The sequence below is a fragment of the Rattus rattus genome, chromosome 2 (assembly GCF_011064425.1).
Source record: "Rattus rattus isolate New Zealand chromosome 2, Rrattus_CSIRO_v1, whole genome shotgun sequence".
Taxonomy (NCBI): domain Eukaryota; kingdom Metazoa; phylum Chordata; class Mammalia; order Rodentia; family Muridae; genus Rattus; species Rattus rattus.
This window is the reverse complement of record NC_046155.1, coordinates 10,920,660-10,937,789: the sequence shown is the minus strand read 5'-3', so window position 1 is coordinate 10,937,789 and position 17,130 is coordinate 10,920,660. Positions and strand designations below refer to the sequence as shown.

General features: G+C 39.9%; 1 protein-coding gene across 1 annotated transcript; it reads right to left on the bottom strand.

Moving 5' to 3' along the window:
• Positions 1-912: 912 nt before the first annotated feature.
• Positions 913-9,394, bottom strand: LOC116893649 (membrane-spanning 4-domains subfamily A member 6C-like). Its single transcript, XM_032895366.1, has 5 exons — positions 9,248-9,394; positions 7,863-7,997; positions 5,722-5,778; positions 2,800-3,006; positions 913-1,017 (listed from the first exon to the last, which is right to left on the bottom strand). The coding sequence occupies exons 1-5, from the start codon at positions 9,392-9,394 to the stop codon at positions 913-915; spliced, it is 651 nt and encodes a 216-aa protein (XP_032751257.1).
• Positions 9,395-17,130: the final 7,736 nt, after the last annotated feature.

The window sequence follows — 17,130 nt, the reverse complement described above, 5'->3', positions numbered from 1 at the left end:
AGCTCTTTCAGTCCTTTCTCTGAACCCTGCAATGGGAATCCTGATCTCAGTTCAGTGGTTTGCTGCTGGCATTCGCCTATGTATTTGCTGTATTCTGGCTGTGTCTCTCAGGAGAGATCTATATCCAGTTCCTGTCGGCCTGCACTTCTTTGCTTCATCCATCTTATCTAGTTTGGTGGCTGTATATGTATGGGCCACATGTGGAGCAGGCTCTGAATGGGCGTTCCTTCAGTCTCTGTTCTAAACTTTGCCTCCCTATTCCCTCCTAAGGGTATTCTTGTGAAGCATCCGCATTTTGGTCATCCTTCCTGAGTTTCATGTCTACATTCTAATTAATGATCTGGTCAGAGTAAAGATTTTTGGTTCAGTTATTGAAGCCATACACTCTGAGTTGGCTGAGAAGGGTTGCATGCAGTCACCAAACATCATTTCCTTAGTATCTTTAATGCAGGAAAAAAATGGAAGATCAGATGGAAGGGAAATAGATCCGAAGATACTGACTGAATACATTCTAGTGTGCAATTGGTCTTTATCAAGTCAAGACTGATAGAGACTAGTCATTATAGGAGAAAGTATTCCTATTTAGAGGGGAGGTAACCAGGCTCCAGCATCCTGAAGACAGGCAAACTCATCGCAGTGCCAGAAGAGACATTTAACTTCGTAGAGCCTCAGTTCCTTGGTTTGCAGCATGGAAGGGAAGAACCAGGGGATTTGTTAGGCTTATCTGTTTTCATGTCTAGATAATCCTTATCAGCTACACAATTACCTTCTACCCCATCATCTATTGTCCCACCTCCCTTTCCAAATCACCTGATAGTCATGTCTTGGAGACTGATATCATTCTATCGGTCATTCAGGACAGCATAGATTAACACATCGCAGAGGAACACCAGGGAATATTCTATAGAATACTCACCTAAGGGAAGTCAAAGCACCTTCTTTTGACCACAGCATTACAGAGAGTCCAGCCAGAACAAGCTCCAACAGGGTGTTGATCAGCATCACTGTAAGGGCTCCCTAAATTCAGGAGAAGAGAGGTTGGTGAGACCGAGTCAGCTGAAGCCCTCATACCTGTGTGGGAGATGACTATAGAGGTGAAACCATCTCCACTCAGAGAAGGGAAAGGATCTTCAAACCTATAAATAGGCTAAAATCGATGCCTGTTCCCTTCATTCTTTGGAGGAAGTGGGTGAAGAAGACAAACTAAATTAACAAAGTTTTCTTCTACTTCTCATTCCCCTTGTGCACAGATCCTGCACTGTTCATTCAATGAGGGAGCAGAGAAGAGTAGTGACCCCAGGACAGTCAACAGCTCCTGCTCTTGGCTCTCTTCTGCTGCTTCGTGTGAAGCTGGGCACCTCTCTGCTTCTCTAGCTTCTGTCTTCTTTCTGCTCACTTACCACCCACGTTAGTACTTCCTCTATGGAGACTTGGGAGGGTTAGTGAGGTTCTGATCATGCAAACTCTTTGTAAAAGTCAGTGTTGATAGAACCTTCTTCCTTGGGATGTGTTTCTGTTTTGTCTTGGTGGTGTGTGTGTGTGTGTGTGTGTGTGTGTGTGTGTGTGTGTGTGTGTGTGTGTGTGTGTGATGGTAATAAGGCAGAAAAGCAATCCAGTTTCTATGGTCTTTGACAACCCAAATAAACTCAAAGAAGGATCTAAGTAAAGAACACACAGCCCATGACCTTTGTCCCAAGATGTCCTTTATGAAGACCACTTGATAGGAAAAACAATGAATGTTACATTGTACACCCTTCATTTACTTGCACACAGAAAAAGCAGTGTGAAACTACATACAATGTGAAGCCATCCCATGATGATATCATATTTTGTGATCTGTGAAAACTCTTCCCCAAGGTTTCAGGCCTCTAAAGTGAGGCTTAGTTATTCCATATGTTAATTTACTCACATTACTATGCATCTAATTTATATACTTTTTCTTCTTATGGTTTTCTTAACTAAGGAAGAAACACTGAACCCAGATCCACAACGAATCAGAAAGCCTGAAGTTGACCAGACCTAACAATCTGGCTACCTTGGATCTGTCTGTCTATCTGTCTTTCTCTTTCTTTCTTTCTTTCCTTCCTTCCTTCTTTTTTCTTTCTTTCTTTACTTTTATTGTCATAAGAAAATGAATATTATGCAGGAACTCCATTGTTATCTTACCCAATGTTCTCCCCATGTGATAGAGACCAATTGTATGTTCTTGGATGTTTTAATTGAAGGCATGTTATTCCAAATTGCATTACTTTCTTCCAACACAACAGAGACCCCTCACATCACTGCTGGCTACTCTTCTCCACTTCTATATATTTCTTTTTCCATTTAACAAGCTCATCTCTTTGAGAATGATGAAAGAAACAGTGAGCTTGCCCCCACAAAAGCCCAGTGCTGGCTGGCTACTAGGAGCACTGGAGGTAACAGACATCTGACACCTCTACCCCAATCCTGTCCTTCCCACAGTCCATTTCCCAGTGCTTAGCTGACTTTAGCTCAGCTCGCTTCGCTCCCTCTACCACACGTGTGCCTGGTTTCTTTGTTGGCAAGTCCAGATCACCTGAGTCTTTTTGGTATGCGTCTTATCATGCTAAACACAGCTCTTTGGAGATGTGTTCATGCTTTTAACCCAGAATCACTTCGGAGTTAAAGATGACTTGGGGGTAAATGCTTTAGCACTGTTTACCCTTGCTTTATTCAGCCTTGACCATTACCTAAGACCTCAAACCAGACACTGAAAGATCATCAAAAGAGGGAAAAGGTCATAACTAAAATTGTCCGATACTCTTTAGAAATACTTACAGCCAGAACAGAGTTGGTGACAGAGCACTCATTCCTGTCAGAGTCATAGGAAAAGTGGTAGTAATGATGTCCAGTTGGTCTAGGGTCCTTGCTCAGCTTGCACTGCTCTGAGGCAGGATGCAAACCAGCCAGGCTGACAGAGATGATAATGATGCCCATGAAAGCAAATGAAACACTCAGGATGTTCAGAGTCAGGCTGCCATCTACCTGGAAGAAGCAGCAGGTTTTACTTATATCTCTCTTCCAAAATGATGCACCAATTCTCTTTATTTGGTTCCTTTAGGAGCTGAAAGATTAATAATTTATTTCTTTATTCTTCCTAATGCAAAATTGCTAGTAGTAGAAAGTGCAGAGGCCCTGGTTTTCCCTCCCGATTATTTTCTATGTTTCATTTCCCAGATGATATTTGCTAGGTCACTTTACCCAACCATGACCACCACATTTATTGGGCCTTATGAATGTCTAGGATCAAATAAACCCAAACCTAAATGGCAGTTGGGTGGATAAACAGGATTTCAATGGTGAAAAAGAAAATATTTTCCTTGCAATATCTTTACCCATGACTTTTAATGGGATCATGCAATGTAAAACTGGAAAATTCTCAAGGCAGTGTAAAAACAGGAGGAGGTGCAGACACAAGCCATGTTCCTGTCCTTCGACATTCTGTTTTGATTTGAAAGATTTTCTATAGAGGGATATATAAGAACCTTCAGGAAATGTCTCTTGAGCTAAGGTTTGTCTACAGAGAAGAGCCCATAAAGGGGGTATATCAGAGCACAGGACTTTCACCTTGCTCTCTTTGTTCTCCCTTGATGCCACATGACACATGTCTTTGCTCTTTTAGCATGAGACACTCATTGCCTCAGAACACATAAAGTCACCAGAACTACACACCGCTAACCCTCTGAAAGGTGAGCCAAAAGGAACCATTCCTCCTTGTGAGTTCAATTATCTCAACAGTTGAATTCGGACACACTTAATACTGGCAAATGTATTCAGAATGACACATCCTTCTCATATCCCACCCACAGAAGCATCAATCATACAGAAAAGGCAGGTGAGGCAGTATCCCTTACATATTACCTATCTCAGAAGCTCATATACCCAAAGGTAAGTGTGGGGACTTTGTTCTCAGTGTCAGGTAGGTTTCAGGTTCTGGAAAGCCTAGTAATTGCCTATAACTAAGGATATAGAGAGAGATGTAATCATGTGACTGAGGATGTTGTCATTTGTGCCAACAGTGTAAGGGAGAAAGAAACAGAATGGGACTAGATATTGGCAAATTGAAGCCACAGTGCCCGAGGTCCTTGGATTCTCCCTGATTTGCATCACTCAGTCCCAAGGCTCACTTTGGGTCTCATATCCATAACCTTTATGGTGTCAGTTAAATAAATAAATTTTCTTGATAGTGCCTTTTTTTTCTTTTTCAATGTATACAAAATGAAAATTGAACTAAGATCAGTCTGAAAGCTACAGTTACATGTAGGTATTCTAAGGCAAATCCAACTGTAGGGCACTGAAGTAGGATTTAATTTCAGGTCACATATTTTAGAAAGATTGTATAAATCACTCAGAACTTGGTGCTTTTAGGAGCTTCCTTTCACAAATAGTGACTTAAATCAAACTCTTGGACACCTTGACCAATATGTATGTTCTTGGAATATGCTAGGTTTATACTAACTGACATTCTTCTTTAGTCTGCATTCACTGAATGAAAAGAACATTCTTCAGCATTGGTTAAGCATCTTTCATAAGCCTCAGTCTACTTAAATACTACCTATATTCTCAGTTGATTTTAGTCATGGTATTTTACCAGAGCAACAGAAAAGTAATTTTTATTCTGTACATTTGGGAGACAGGTTTCGTCAGATCTTCCTAAATCCCTAAGCTATTGCATTACATGTCATTCTCTTCCACAACTTCCTTAATCAACTTCTTGAGGAACATTAATGGCTGATCACTAGGCTAGTCGTTATATCATTCAAAAATATCTTCCTATAGTCCAGCTTTCTTCTTCCCAGGACTAGATTTTTCCTGGAAGAAGTTCAATTAGGAAAAGCTGAATTCTTAGCTAAAACAAGTAACTATGAAGACTTTTAGAGTTCCAACATTCTGCTTCTCAGTTCAAATTGTATTTTCAGTTCCAGTAAAAAGATTTCCTTTATGAAGATATAAAAAATATTTTTGTCACTTGAAAATTTTCTCTAGGGATTCTTATGGATTTTAAGTGATGACATTGAACTATATATGCATGACAAATATAACTCTTTGAAAATAAGGACATTAACTTCAGTACTGAAGAGTAAAATTTGAAAACTTTTGTGTTGCTAGGCTTTTCATTGCCATGAAAAAATGCCGCATATGAACAACTCAGGATAAAAATATGTTTGGCTCAGCTTCAGAGTCTCAGGTGACTAATGTGGGACTCGGTTGGCAGAGCAGAACAGCTCACATGCTGGTCAGGAAGCCTAGTGAGAGATCTCTTCTAACCACAGTTCAATTTCTCCCTTTTACTTCATCTGGGTCTTTATCTTAGAGAATGGAGCCATCACATTTTGGAGCTAGAACACCCCCAGATGGATGCTTTATTAGTCTCTTAGGTGCTTCTCTATCCAGTCAAGTTGATGACCAAGATTCACCATCATTGCCTGCTGCCTACGCAATGGCATTGTAAGAAAGCAGAATTTTATACATGGGATTCCTTGGCACTGTTCTCAGAGATCAGGTACACTATGATTTTGCTTACCATGATAGAAAGATTGTGCTCCATATAGGAATATGGGGAACCCATAAACAGCTCACAAATTAACAAGTAATCACTGTAGAGCTTAGCTTGTAACTTTCAACAGGAAAAGCCTGGCCCTGAAGTTTCCTCTCTGGGTTTCATGCTCATTAGTTCTGTGTTATAACACTTGTACTCACCAAAGGATTTGTTGACTTTCTCTCTGTAATGATGGACAAAATTCCAGAGATAATAAACTGTTCAGACAAGAAGAAAACATTGTCAGATCAATTTCTATGTACAAAGTAATTATGGTGTTACTCTGGTGTTTATGACAAACTTTCATGGGCCAAATGACCAATGACACACAAGCCTAGGCTCATAGGGGTGTCTCTTTGTCCTTGTACTATTCAAAAACCAAAGAAAAGGTAGATAAGTGCAGAAACCTATCTCATTAAAATTCGTCAAATCTTTAAGAGATAGCAAAAAATGTCTTATTACATAGAAAGGAAAATATGGATTTAGATGACTTCAGAGTCTAAGGCATTGATGCATAAGGAGAGAAAGTGGAAAGTAATAATGGAGGGCTTAGCTTGTTGTCCCTCCTTTCATCAATAAAGCTATGGCATTTTGATTTGCACATAAAAACCAGGCAAATGTCCTTCAGTAAATCTCACTTGAACATGCTGAAGGAATTGTTAATGTGCAATTTTCAGCATGCTACAATTTTAGAGAGGAATTTGGGAGCTGCATTCTCTAAGATGTTGGCCTATACTTTGCACTTCTTGTCATGCTCCTGGATGCCATTTCAATATTATCTTTGCATCAAGATAATGCTGGCATTCAAAAATGAGTTTAGAAGAGTACCTGCTTCAGATTTTGGTAATAGTTTGAGAGCGATCTGCACTAGGTTTCTCTTTTTTTGTTGTTTTTTTTGTTTTTTAAGGAAATATGGGATGATATTAACAAACACAGAAAAAGAAACAGGACTTTCAGTAACTGGTTCTAGAGATCAAGATAAATGAGAACAAAAGGAACCATAAGGTTGCATTTCCAGAAGCCTTTAGTTGTGACTTTTTAAATCATGATTGTATCATGATAGATTTTTTTTCTATAACTCAATAAATTAAGTAAAGCTAAACAACAAACAGTTTAGGAAATTTTTAAAGTTGAAAATTTGTGATTTCAATTCTCCAAAGTCAAGCAGCCTGTCCATATAAATAAATACTGGGTCTTCATCTCTGCAATGCTAAAGATTGAACTCAGGGTCAGTGAAGTCCATGTATGTGTTTTGCTGCTGATCTATGCTCATAGTTTTGGAAATAAAGTCTTGATAAAGTTAAAAGAAAAAAAAACAACTGAGTGTTTCTCCTTATGCAGGAGGTGCTTTGTGTTAAGAGCAAACAAAGGTGAGGAAAGAAAAATAAAGTAACAACATTGACCTAGACATCACATCAGCCCCATGACCAGGGTTAAGTGAGCAGTGAAATGTTTGAAATAATATGCACCTTTCATGGTACCTACCGTATGGCAAGCCTCTGCTGTCATAATCACCTACACAGTCAGCACTCTAAACTCAAACTTAGAAATATTTACAAAAATCTAGGCCAGCATAACTCAGAAACAATCAAAATCGCCAATGACAAGGGGAGTCTGAAAAGGTCCAAATAAGGATATCTAGTGGACACTCTGGAGATATAAGTGGTGTCACTTCTTTCTGTTGTATTAATAATGATTGAGCTGTGGATGAATCAAAGGAAGAACTATAGAAAGGGAAAAAACTGTTACTGAGCTGCAGGAAGTAGATGGGAAGCCCCAGTGACAGAAAACCTCCCTTCTGAGTAAGACTCATCCACATCGGTCTAGAGGAAAGCTACCCTCTGAGAAAAAGACCTTCATGATCTCCTGACTGCAGACATGGATCAGCCTCAGGGGAATATCCAGTCCAACTCCCTGAGTGCCTGCAACAAGGCCAGATTCAAAAAATGGAAATGTTCTTTCCTGCAGGGTGGCCCACAGGATGACTTTTCACTATACAGAAAGCTCTAGATCATTTGGATCCTTCTTTATAGACTTTTCTCAATACCCAAGGCCACCAAACTCATCATAGTTCAAGAGATGTCATGAAAATGTGAAATTCATAAAAATCGTTTATTTTAACTAGATGGAAAAATCTTCAGGATGACATAAGTGCTGCCCTTCTACACTAAGACCTTCTCTAATGACAGACAGGAGAACAAGGTCTACCATTGACCTATTTTTCACAGTTAGACAGAAATGTAGCTAGGGACAACTCCCTTCTCTGTCCTCCCCATCTTAATCACCACAGAAGTCTACTTACAAACAAAGGTCCTATAAATGGGTATCCAGATTTTAACAGGACAGAAAACACTGAGGTAAAATGTAGGACAGGAGGAACAGATGCCAAAATGATTCCCAGACCCAACACCATCACAGCACTCATGATCTGGATTGCCTGTTGAAAAAGGAAGAAGCAAGAAGGAGGATTAAACCAGCAATGACAAGAACCTCTCCACTTTTCCCATGGTTTCCATGTTTTGCCATCTTCTACAACATCCCAGTGAGCACACAGACAGTGTATAAGTTCCCCATCGAGAGAGGAAAGTTCATTCGGGTAGGAATGTGGTTCTGCCAGAGCCTTGGGTCACATTTAGGCACTTCTGTCCTTGAACCCATTGCATGTTCATGACCCATCCTGGTGTCTCTTGGCTGGCAGGAGTTTGACAATGGGAGACATTGTTCTCCTGTCTGTCATCAGAGAAGGTCTTAGTGTAGAAGGGCAGCACTTATGTCATCCTGAAGAGTTTTCTATCTAGTTCAAATAAACATTTCTTAAGAGCTTGAGTGCATGGATAACAAGTTTCCTGTGCCCTCTTGTGGGACAAAGAGGCATCTGAAAGCCCTCTCGGAGCACTAGAATGTGAAAACCCTCCACACATCATGCAGAGCCCATAAAATATCAGTCCAATTTTTCATTATGAGAATCCCTTGCCTCTATATTAACTGGAAATTTTTGTCTTTCTGACACCCTCTTTCTCCTCATAGACTCACAGCACTCGTAATTTTGATTAAGCAGTTTTATATACTTTTGGTTACATATACTTCAAAGCAATCCAGTAGAACATATGTACGCCCAAGCAATACCATCAGTTCCATTAAAATCTGGCCCAAGCAGATAGTGTTAGTGTAGACAACACTGAAAACCTACTACATCCTTTGTCAGAGCAAACTTTTTCTTCTCTCTTACACAAAAAAGTCCCATTCGTGAGGCTAGGAAGAGCACAGAGTAGAAAAGCCATGAGTTTTTGTATCATCTCTTTTCATTAAGTTGCAGAAGGGTGTGCTATACTCAGAGAGCTCCTAGAATGTAGCTACAAATATTTTCATAAATAATTAGTAATTACTTTTCAAAAAAGAAAAAAACAAAAAATAATTAAACAACAAAATCTCAATGACTCCTAGAATAAGGTCACTGGAGTGCATGCAGTCCAAGTCCATTGCAATAAAGGGAAATATTTGCCAATTTTAGAAGGTTTTAGTGATGTGAGCAGGTTGCCAAGCGGTGTCCACCAGTGTACAGGTCACGCAGTGACCACTCTGTCAAAACTGAAGGCCTCCCACCCCATAAATCTATCTCTGTTTCTAGTACATAAACCCTCACTCTCTGCCCTCCTGCAACTTCATGGTGTTCTGAGGGGGATTTACCGCCATCACTTTGATCTCTGCCTTTAGATGTTTCTTCAGGCTGACTTGCCTCTTCACGGTAGGCTGGAGTTTGTCTGTCTGGGGAAAGTTGGTTCTATTTGGTGAAATCAGTGTGATGGTCTCATTAGCCACTACTTGTGGAATCATGATGGCGTTCCCTGGGCTGGAAGAGAAAATGGACTCAGCTCTTATGGTACATTGTGCCCATTGGATTGGTTTGTTTTAGTTTGTTTTCAGGTCTGTTTGGCTTGTTGATTTATTTTTTATTCTCTTTTTGTTTGGATTTTTGCCTATTTGGCTGAGAAAAGTTGGATGTGTGGAGAGGATCTAAGAGATGGGAGAACGGTCATGATCAGAAAACATCCCATGAATTTTCAGTAAGTCATTAAGTGCTTGGACTTTGAATATTAAATGCTAACAAACAAAACAAACTATACTTCCTGGCTCTGCCCCCACTTCCCAGACTGTGAACCTTTAGGCATCCTTGACTTGACCTTTGGAAGGAGAACCTGGTGGTCCAGGGAAATGTAAAACCACGACCTTTAGGAGTCATGCGTTCTTCCCTCAGAACGTTAAACACACCCCAATGACTTTAGATAATAAACACCTCATAGGAAGGGAATTCCTGTAAGTTCCTGTGTCCATGCCCAAATGATCACACGAAATTCGTAAATGTAGCTCTGGCTCTACCCAATCTCACCTAGAAGAAGCGCATTGTCTTTCTTCAGTGACTTCCACCATCCAGTTACTGTGCTACCCACGAGGTACTGCAAATCGGCTTCAGTACGTTCCAATCCATGCTACATACCACTCAAAATATGTAACCCCATTTGTCTGCTTTGTTTGTCTAATAGTGCCAATTTTCACATTTTATCTTATTTTAGTAGACATAATCTGCTGTTTTTATTCCTCAAACAAATCTTTTATGTTAACTAATCATATCATAATCAGTAACAAATTCAGAATCAAATTTAGATGTGCACGGGGAAGTAATTCATGCATTGTACAGCAACATCAAATAAATGTTAAATAGCCAAAGTTCTCATTATTGCCCCATTGGTTACACCCAGTTGGGTGTGGGACCCCAGCTGTCTCTGACTCTGGTTGTTCTCCCTATTTTCCCACCTGCCAGCAGCAGCCTATGTCTAAGTCTCTTCAGTGTGGAGAAGCAGCTGAATACAGCAGTATGAGAAGTCCTGGATTCCTAAGCTGTGGTTCAAGTTTTCTCAGGATCTTGGCACTCATGTTTCTAAATATGGAAGGACCATGTTCCCTGGGGAATGGGTTCCTGAGCTCAGCTTGGCTCCCTTCTGTTCTTTGTTCTATTCTCAGCCTTTATGCTTCCCAATCAGTGAATGACTTGAGAGCTCTGCTCCTTATGTCAGTGATCACGAAGATCATGCAGCTAGAAACAGCCAGGACAGAGGTAAGCCAGATGCCCTGTCCCTTTGCCCATTTAGTTCTGAGGTGCCCCAGTGTCTCCATTGCTTTCATGAGCATCAGCAAGCTCTTGTAACTCAGTCCCAGAAACAGAGTGAGATATACAAAGGGAAGCCTCTTCAGGGTTGCCTACCTGAATTTGTGTGTCTTGTCACCCAGTCACTTCCAGCTGAGTTTTCAGGAACCCTAAGATCCTTAACTCTGGGTTCTCTCAGTCTGATCTTTGTTTCCTGCTTGTGAACTTCTAACTGTCCCCAGCTCTTCCTTCTGTGCTCACTGCACAGGAAGTGGTGTTTTCAGTCTGTGGACATGTGACTATGACTATGACTGCACTTACGTCAGAAACTCCCAGTAACATCTGAAAAATCACTAATAGGACCAGTGCTGAGGGAGGGAGGGAGGGGGTAGTAAGTTCCAACACCCACCAGCTCCACATAATGCCCAAGTTTGCTTTCTTGAATTTCAGTTATTTACTTGTTAAACAGAAAACAGCAACAAGCTGGGAAACCCCATTGAGATGAGAGAAAGTTTCTCTGAAAGGCCTGTCTTCCTTCTAAGTAGTATTTAAAAAACTGTCCTGATTATTAATGATATTACAAGTTGTAGCAATATTGATGAATAAAACATTTCACAATGTATAATAAAGTATCATGACTTTGGGCTTTAATATGTTAATTTATTATAGGCTAATATACAACTGAACACACAGTAATATATAATCAATTGTAACAACTGAACATTTTACAGTATTCTTGGTACTTTGTTATTCATATTTTTTTAGTAATTCCTCAGCTTCTGAAAAAAAATCCTGCACCCAGTATTGCAGAACTTAATGGTTAATTGCTACTCACTTTACATCCTTCCTCATCTCTCCGAACCTTCTAGACCATTGGACTTCTCTAACAGTGGATGTGTGCTTACAGGCTCTGTCCTGCTAATGGGTTCTAGGTAATCTGGACTGTTGTCCATTAGTTACTGATGTGTCTAGGGAATTACTGGACATTTCCAGAAAACGAATAGATCAAGAGAGGAACGAATGGAGAACTTTCAACACACAGGGAATGACCTCCACCATCCTACATTGGGATACTGTCCTGAAGACAGGTGCCCCTGTGGTTTTCAGGACCTTGGGTAGGCACTGTCCAGAAGCTGACTTTGACATAATTAATTTCACAGGGGAACCAGAGCCAGCTGCAGCAACTGGACAGCCACACTCTGTAAACTTCCTTCCTTCTTCCCTAGGAGTCAGCCAGTAGGAACCTACAGAGCCAGTGTGAGCCACTGTCACATCAGAGGGTTGTAGTGTGGTGATTCCCTGCAGGCTTCAGAGCAGGCAGGAAAAAACAAAACAAAACAACAACAACGCGATTCAGGAAGGGATGAGACTGAAACTCAGCTCAGCCCCATTTTTTGGTAACTGGTGCTGGACCAAGTTTTCTAGTTTCTGGCCCTTTAGCCATATTTAAGCACAGCACAATTTTGGAAAAAAGGAACTCACGAAGCAGTGAATTCAGTCTGAAGCTCACAATTTAATGTTACATTGAGAGCCTTTACAAAGTACATGAGGCTAATTTTCACAAGAATGAATGCTGTTGATCAGAGATACTGCCCAAGATTTAGGCTCTAAGGAGTTTGACTGAAGTAAACACAATGCCTGTGGGTGTCAGCACTGGCCTGGCCCTAAGATAGCATAGACATCCCTTAGGCTATGTAAAGCACAAGTAGTATCACTCATGAGGGTGGGTATTATGGTCTAAAAGTGGTCTGGGAGGAGAAGTAAAAACAAATTTTAGGAGATGTGAGCAGGGTCTGTCTCATCAAAGAGCAAAGGATACCAGGTTGTAAACCTACATCACTCCTGGCATTCCCTGAAGAACAGGTACTCATCCATTAGAGTGAGGATGTAGGCCTCCTGTTTCACTATCCTGGCTTCTCCAATGCTCATCAGTGTGCACAACGACTTTCTGTCCTTTACAGTTGTGAATTCTACAGTTCCTGCATGAACTCTTCTGCTGAAGATGCAGCTAAGACATGTTGTTTTATCATCTGGGAGTTATTTTGTCCTCAAGGCCAGAAGAGCACAAAGAGAAAGGCCTTCTTCAATTCTGGAGAAGACAGACTTCTCTTCGAAGTCCATCCTGAATTTCTAAAGCAAGGGCCAAGCTAAAAGCTGTTGCCTGTACCTGAGATACGTTCTTTTAGCTGGGTTGACTTTTGTGGCCTCAGTGGATGAGGAAGCCTCACAGAGAGTTAAAGTGCCAGGGTCAGAGAATAGGCAAAGTGGCCCCACCCACTCAGAAGAGAAGGGGAGAGGAGAAGGAGGAAGGGTTGTGGAGGGGGAGTGACTGAGGAGGGCAGTGAGAATGATGTAAAGTGGATAAGTAAAAAAAAAATCTGCTGTTTCTACTCCTTTCCCAGGATGCCTATTGTCCCCGTTCTTTTCCTATCATGACCTGTGCCCTCATCACTGTCCCAGAACCTATTGAATTAGTGAGGTGCAGCTGCTCTCCTGAGCTTTTACCATGGAGAAGAGTAGCCTCTTGAGGACAAGCACACCCACTTTTGTCTACAGGAGAATTTGCTAGTAAATTAGTTAAATTTGCTAGTAAATCTGTCTACCTGACATCACCTCACCAGTCTGCTCTTTGTTTGACACAATTTGAGTGTATGTAAAGACATTGAATAGGTACACAAGACAATGCATGTAAGACGACTATCACAAAGTCCTACACAGAGGACATCATAGTGGTGTTTTTGTCAAGTTACCCTATACCTTCCCTGCCCATAGTCTCAGGATCAATCCCTCCTCTTCTCCAAAACTAGGAATTTTAAGCTTTATTTGGAAAGGAGACTTCAGCAGTCTGAGCAAAAAGCTGCTCTCCCCAGTTTGAGCTTAGTTCCACACTGCCCTAACATTCTCAGTGGTCCAGAGTCTGAGCCCAGATCCTTAACATGAAGATAAAAGACTAATTAACAATACACTATGATTAGTCTTCTAGGACCTTCTTTTTTAATCTCTCACCACCATTGCACACGTTCTGGTCTTCTGCCCACATTCTGGGAAATGCTTCTTCATAATTTGCATTCATTTAGAATTACCATTTTCTCTTCTCTTTCCCAAGCCAACATGTACAGTAACTTTTCTCTAATATAGGCATCTGATGCCTAATATAATACGCTTTTCTGACTAATTCTAAGGCTTTCTAGTTTTGATCCTTACTTTCCTTTTCTATGTATAGGCATGTGGAATTTAACTGCCTTATTCTATCTCAAAATAAGTCTAGTGTCTTAACCCTCTTCATTTAATGAAGGCCACTCTTACAACTATCTCAGAACAAAAGTCTAAAACTAGTTTTAACCTATCTCTACTACTCTTCCATCATCCAGAGTTCTACATTACCACTTCCTTCCCCCACAATGTTATTCATTCACTTTTATTAAACTTTTATCAAGCAATCAATATATCAAACTGCTGTTTATTTAATTGTCCTTTAAGGTATCAACAGTTTGAACCAATTCCTTCTTTGGTCCTTTGATGTAGTATGTGGTGTAGCCCAGGCTGGACTTTAACTCACTATGTAACAGAGCCTGGCCTTGTACTGAGATTCTAGGCATACATGGTGATCTCTACCAACTTTTGGCAGATATTTATTTACAGGAGAGACAGACAGACAGACAGACACAGAGAGAGAGAGAGAGACAGGGACAGAGAGAGAGAGGGAGGGAGAGGAGAGAGAGACAGACAGACAGACAGACAGACAGACAGAGAGAGAATAATGGCCATATGGCCATATTTCATGTACAACTATAGCTATTTAGGATTCTAAAAAGAACCAAGAGCCAAATATTACCAGATTATCTAAATTTGGTTAAATCCTTGGTATACTTCCTCCTTTTTATTTTGTTTTAGTTTTGTGTGTGCTGTGGTTTACATTCAATAAAATCTCACTTATATTTCCATGACTTTTTAGAAAGGATGAGTGTAAGATTGTGACACAAAACAAAAAAACAGGAGTAGATTCTGGAACTACTCAGAAAAAAATTTTGAGATGTATCTTCTCTGGCTTATGTGTGAAATTTCCCAATTAAACCAGCCCACTGTTTATCCTCTAGAATTCAGCATCCACAGTGATTCCTGTCCACTGTAGAACCACAGTCACCCCTGCAGGGAGACAGCTGGTTCCAACAAGATATAAACGCTGTGTTATCTCCTATCATATTTCTGTGTTACATGAGACAGAAACAGTCTTCTAGCCTGCCTCGCTATGGGTTAAGCATCTTGTCCTCTAGAGAAATGATCAGAATTATGTTTCCCTCAAGCGTGCTTCCAGAGTAAGAGTGCAGACAGGATAAGAAAATTGAATAAATTCTTTACGGTTTTAGGAAATGCAACCTTGCAGCTGTAGGAAAAATGCTTCTCTTTCTTTTTCCTCTGCTTACTGTTTCTACTATTCTATCCTCTTGATAAGGAAAGAAGAAAAATCCCAAATGCTTCAAATGGAGAAGAAAAAACTGTATTATTTCACAATAACATTAGTCTTGCTGATAATGTCTGTGGTTTATTGGGCAATAGAAAAGATGCAGCTGTGGTTACAGCCTGACCACTACTGTGTGCTGTGACCAGATTCAGAGAACAAAGGGTTGAGAGCCTAGCATGAGTACTTTCATTACCTGACTGGGAATCCCATCCATAGCTGAGATTCACTTCCTATCATGAGAACAAGGAAACAACAGAACACAAAGAACAAAGAAAGGACCACACGGAAGGAAACCAAGAACTGAATGAATTATTGCAATCTTCATGAGTGTGACCCAATACCAACAGGAAGCACTTCTGTGGGCTTGTCTCACTCTATGGATAGGTATTTCAGTAACCCCAATGAGGAAAAATGTTTTTTGGTTTGGTTTAGTTTTTGTTTTATTTGAAACAGCTTCAGATCAATCATTTTCTTATTGGTATTCATCTTGAGCAAATTGTTTTGCATTTTATCTTATGTATTCTTTATGTTTTTATATGTATTTATTGCAGTTTATGTCTTTTTCCTATGATGTGTACAAAACTTGTTGGCCTGTGCCTGTCAGAAGAGGACATTTGATCCCCTGGAATCTGAGTTAGGAATGTGAGTTACAATGTGGGTGCTGGGAACTGAAACCAGGTCCTGTCCAAGAGCAACAAGTACTCTGAACTGCTGAGCCATCTCTTCAATCCCATTTGTTATGTTTTTATCATTTCATTTCTGAGAACTGTCTTGATATAGCTATAGTAAAAGATAATTTAAGGTAATAACTTAAATCTAAGGAAATAGCAGGATGATATTGGTAAGTTTTTGGTTCCTTGAGCACATCAATACCTGAAGCTTTGGATTATGCAAATAATTTAAACCATGCTATGCCAAATTAATGCAAGCTCTAGATTTATTCTATAATGAATAATTAACATTGACAATACTTATAATCAAATTATTTAAGAATCTACTGACAATTATTTCTCTTTGGGTAATTTAGGCTGATAGCAGTCTTTGGATATTGCTTTTAACCAGAAAGGTAATGTGAACATTCAACTGCAAGGCAGTGTAACCTTCAAAGCCAACCTTTAGTGACTTAGTTTCACAAGTTAGGCCTCATATCTGAAAGATTCAGCAATCTCTCAAAAGAGCATGACTCTCCTTGGAACCGAGCGTCCAGAGAAGCGTGTAGATGAGATTACAGCTTCAAACCACAGCGATAAGTGATTTTTAAGTCATATGTAATATATACACATATGTGTATGCATTCTCTCTCCTCTCTCTCTCTCTCTCTCTCTCTCTCTCTCTCTCTCTCTCTCTCTCTCCATATGTATGTATACAGAGAGATGCCCTTAGAGAAACTTCCACATGTATATAGATGTGTTTATATGTGAATGTTGTTTGTGTGTGTGTATTTAAGGATCAGGTATTCTGATTTCAGTCACTTCTTTTTACTATAATTTTTCACCAAATCAATTAAAGTATACACTATGTTATTATATGATGAATATGTACATAAAGACTAAAATTGGTTGCTATCATTAGTAATTTAATATATCTGTTGTCTTACATATTTTATGTGTTTATACACGATCATAAGCAGCTAAAACTACTTATGTAGAAAAAGCCCCCCAAAAAGTAAACTCCAGTCTTTATTCTTTGCAAAGGTATCTCATTTGACTAACACAGGTCTTTGTTTGTTTTTTCAGTTTTGCTTTCAAAACTTCTTTGCCAATGCATTGCCCCTTGTACCTACAATGAATAGAGGATGTTAAAGTTTTGTTGACATAATAATGCTTGACTTTCATGTTTATACCATGTCTTATATTCCTCCAAAATTCAGTACAATGAAGTGTTAATTTCCTAGAGAAATGCATACACACACACATGCACACACACACACACACACACACACACACACACACACACGCATCAAAA

Coding starts and splice junctions, on each gene's coding strand:
- LOC116893649 (XM_032895366.1), bottom strand. CDS start 9,394: ATGATTCCACAAGTAGTGGCTAATGAGACCATCACACTGATTTCACCA. Junction 3,007..5,721: donor GAAAGTCAACAAATCCTTTG/GTGAGTACAAGT, acceptor TGCTTCTTCCAG/GTAGATGGCAGCCTGACTCT. Junction 1,018..2,799: donor TCACCAACTCTGTTCTGGCT/GTAAGTATTTCT, acceptor TCCTGAATTTAG/GGAGCCCTTACAGTGATGCT.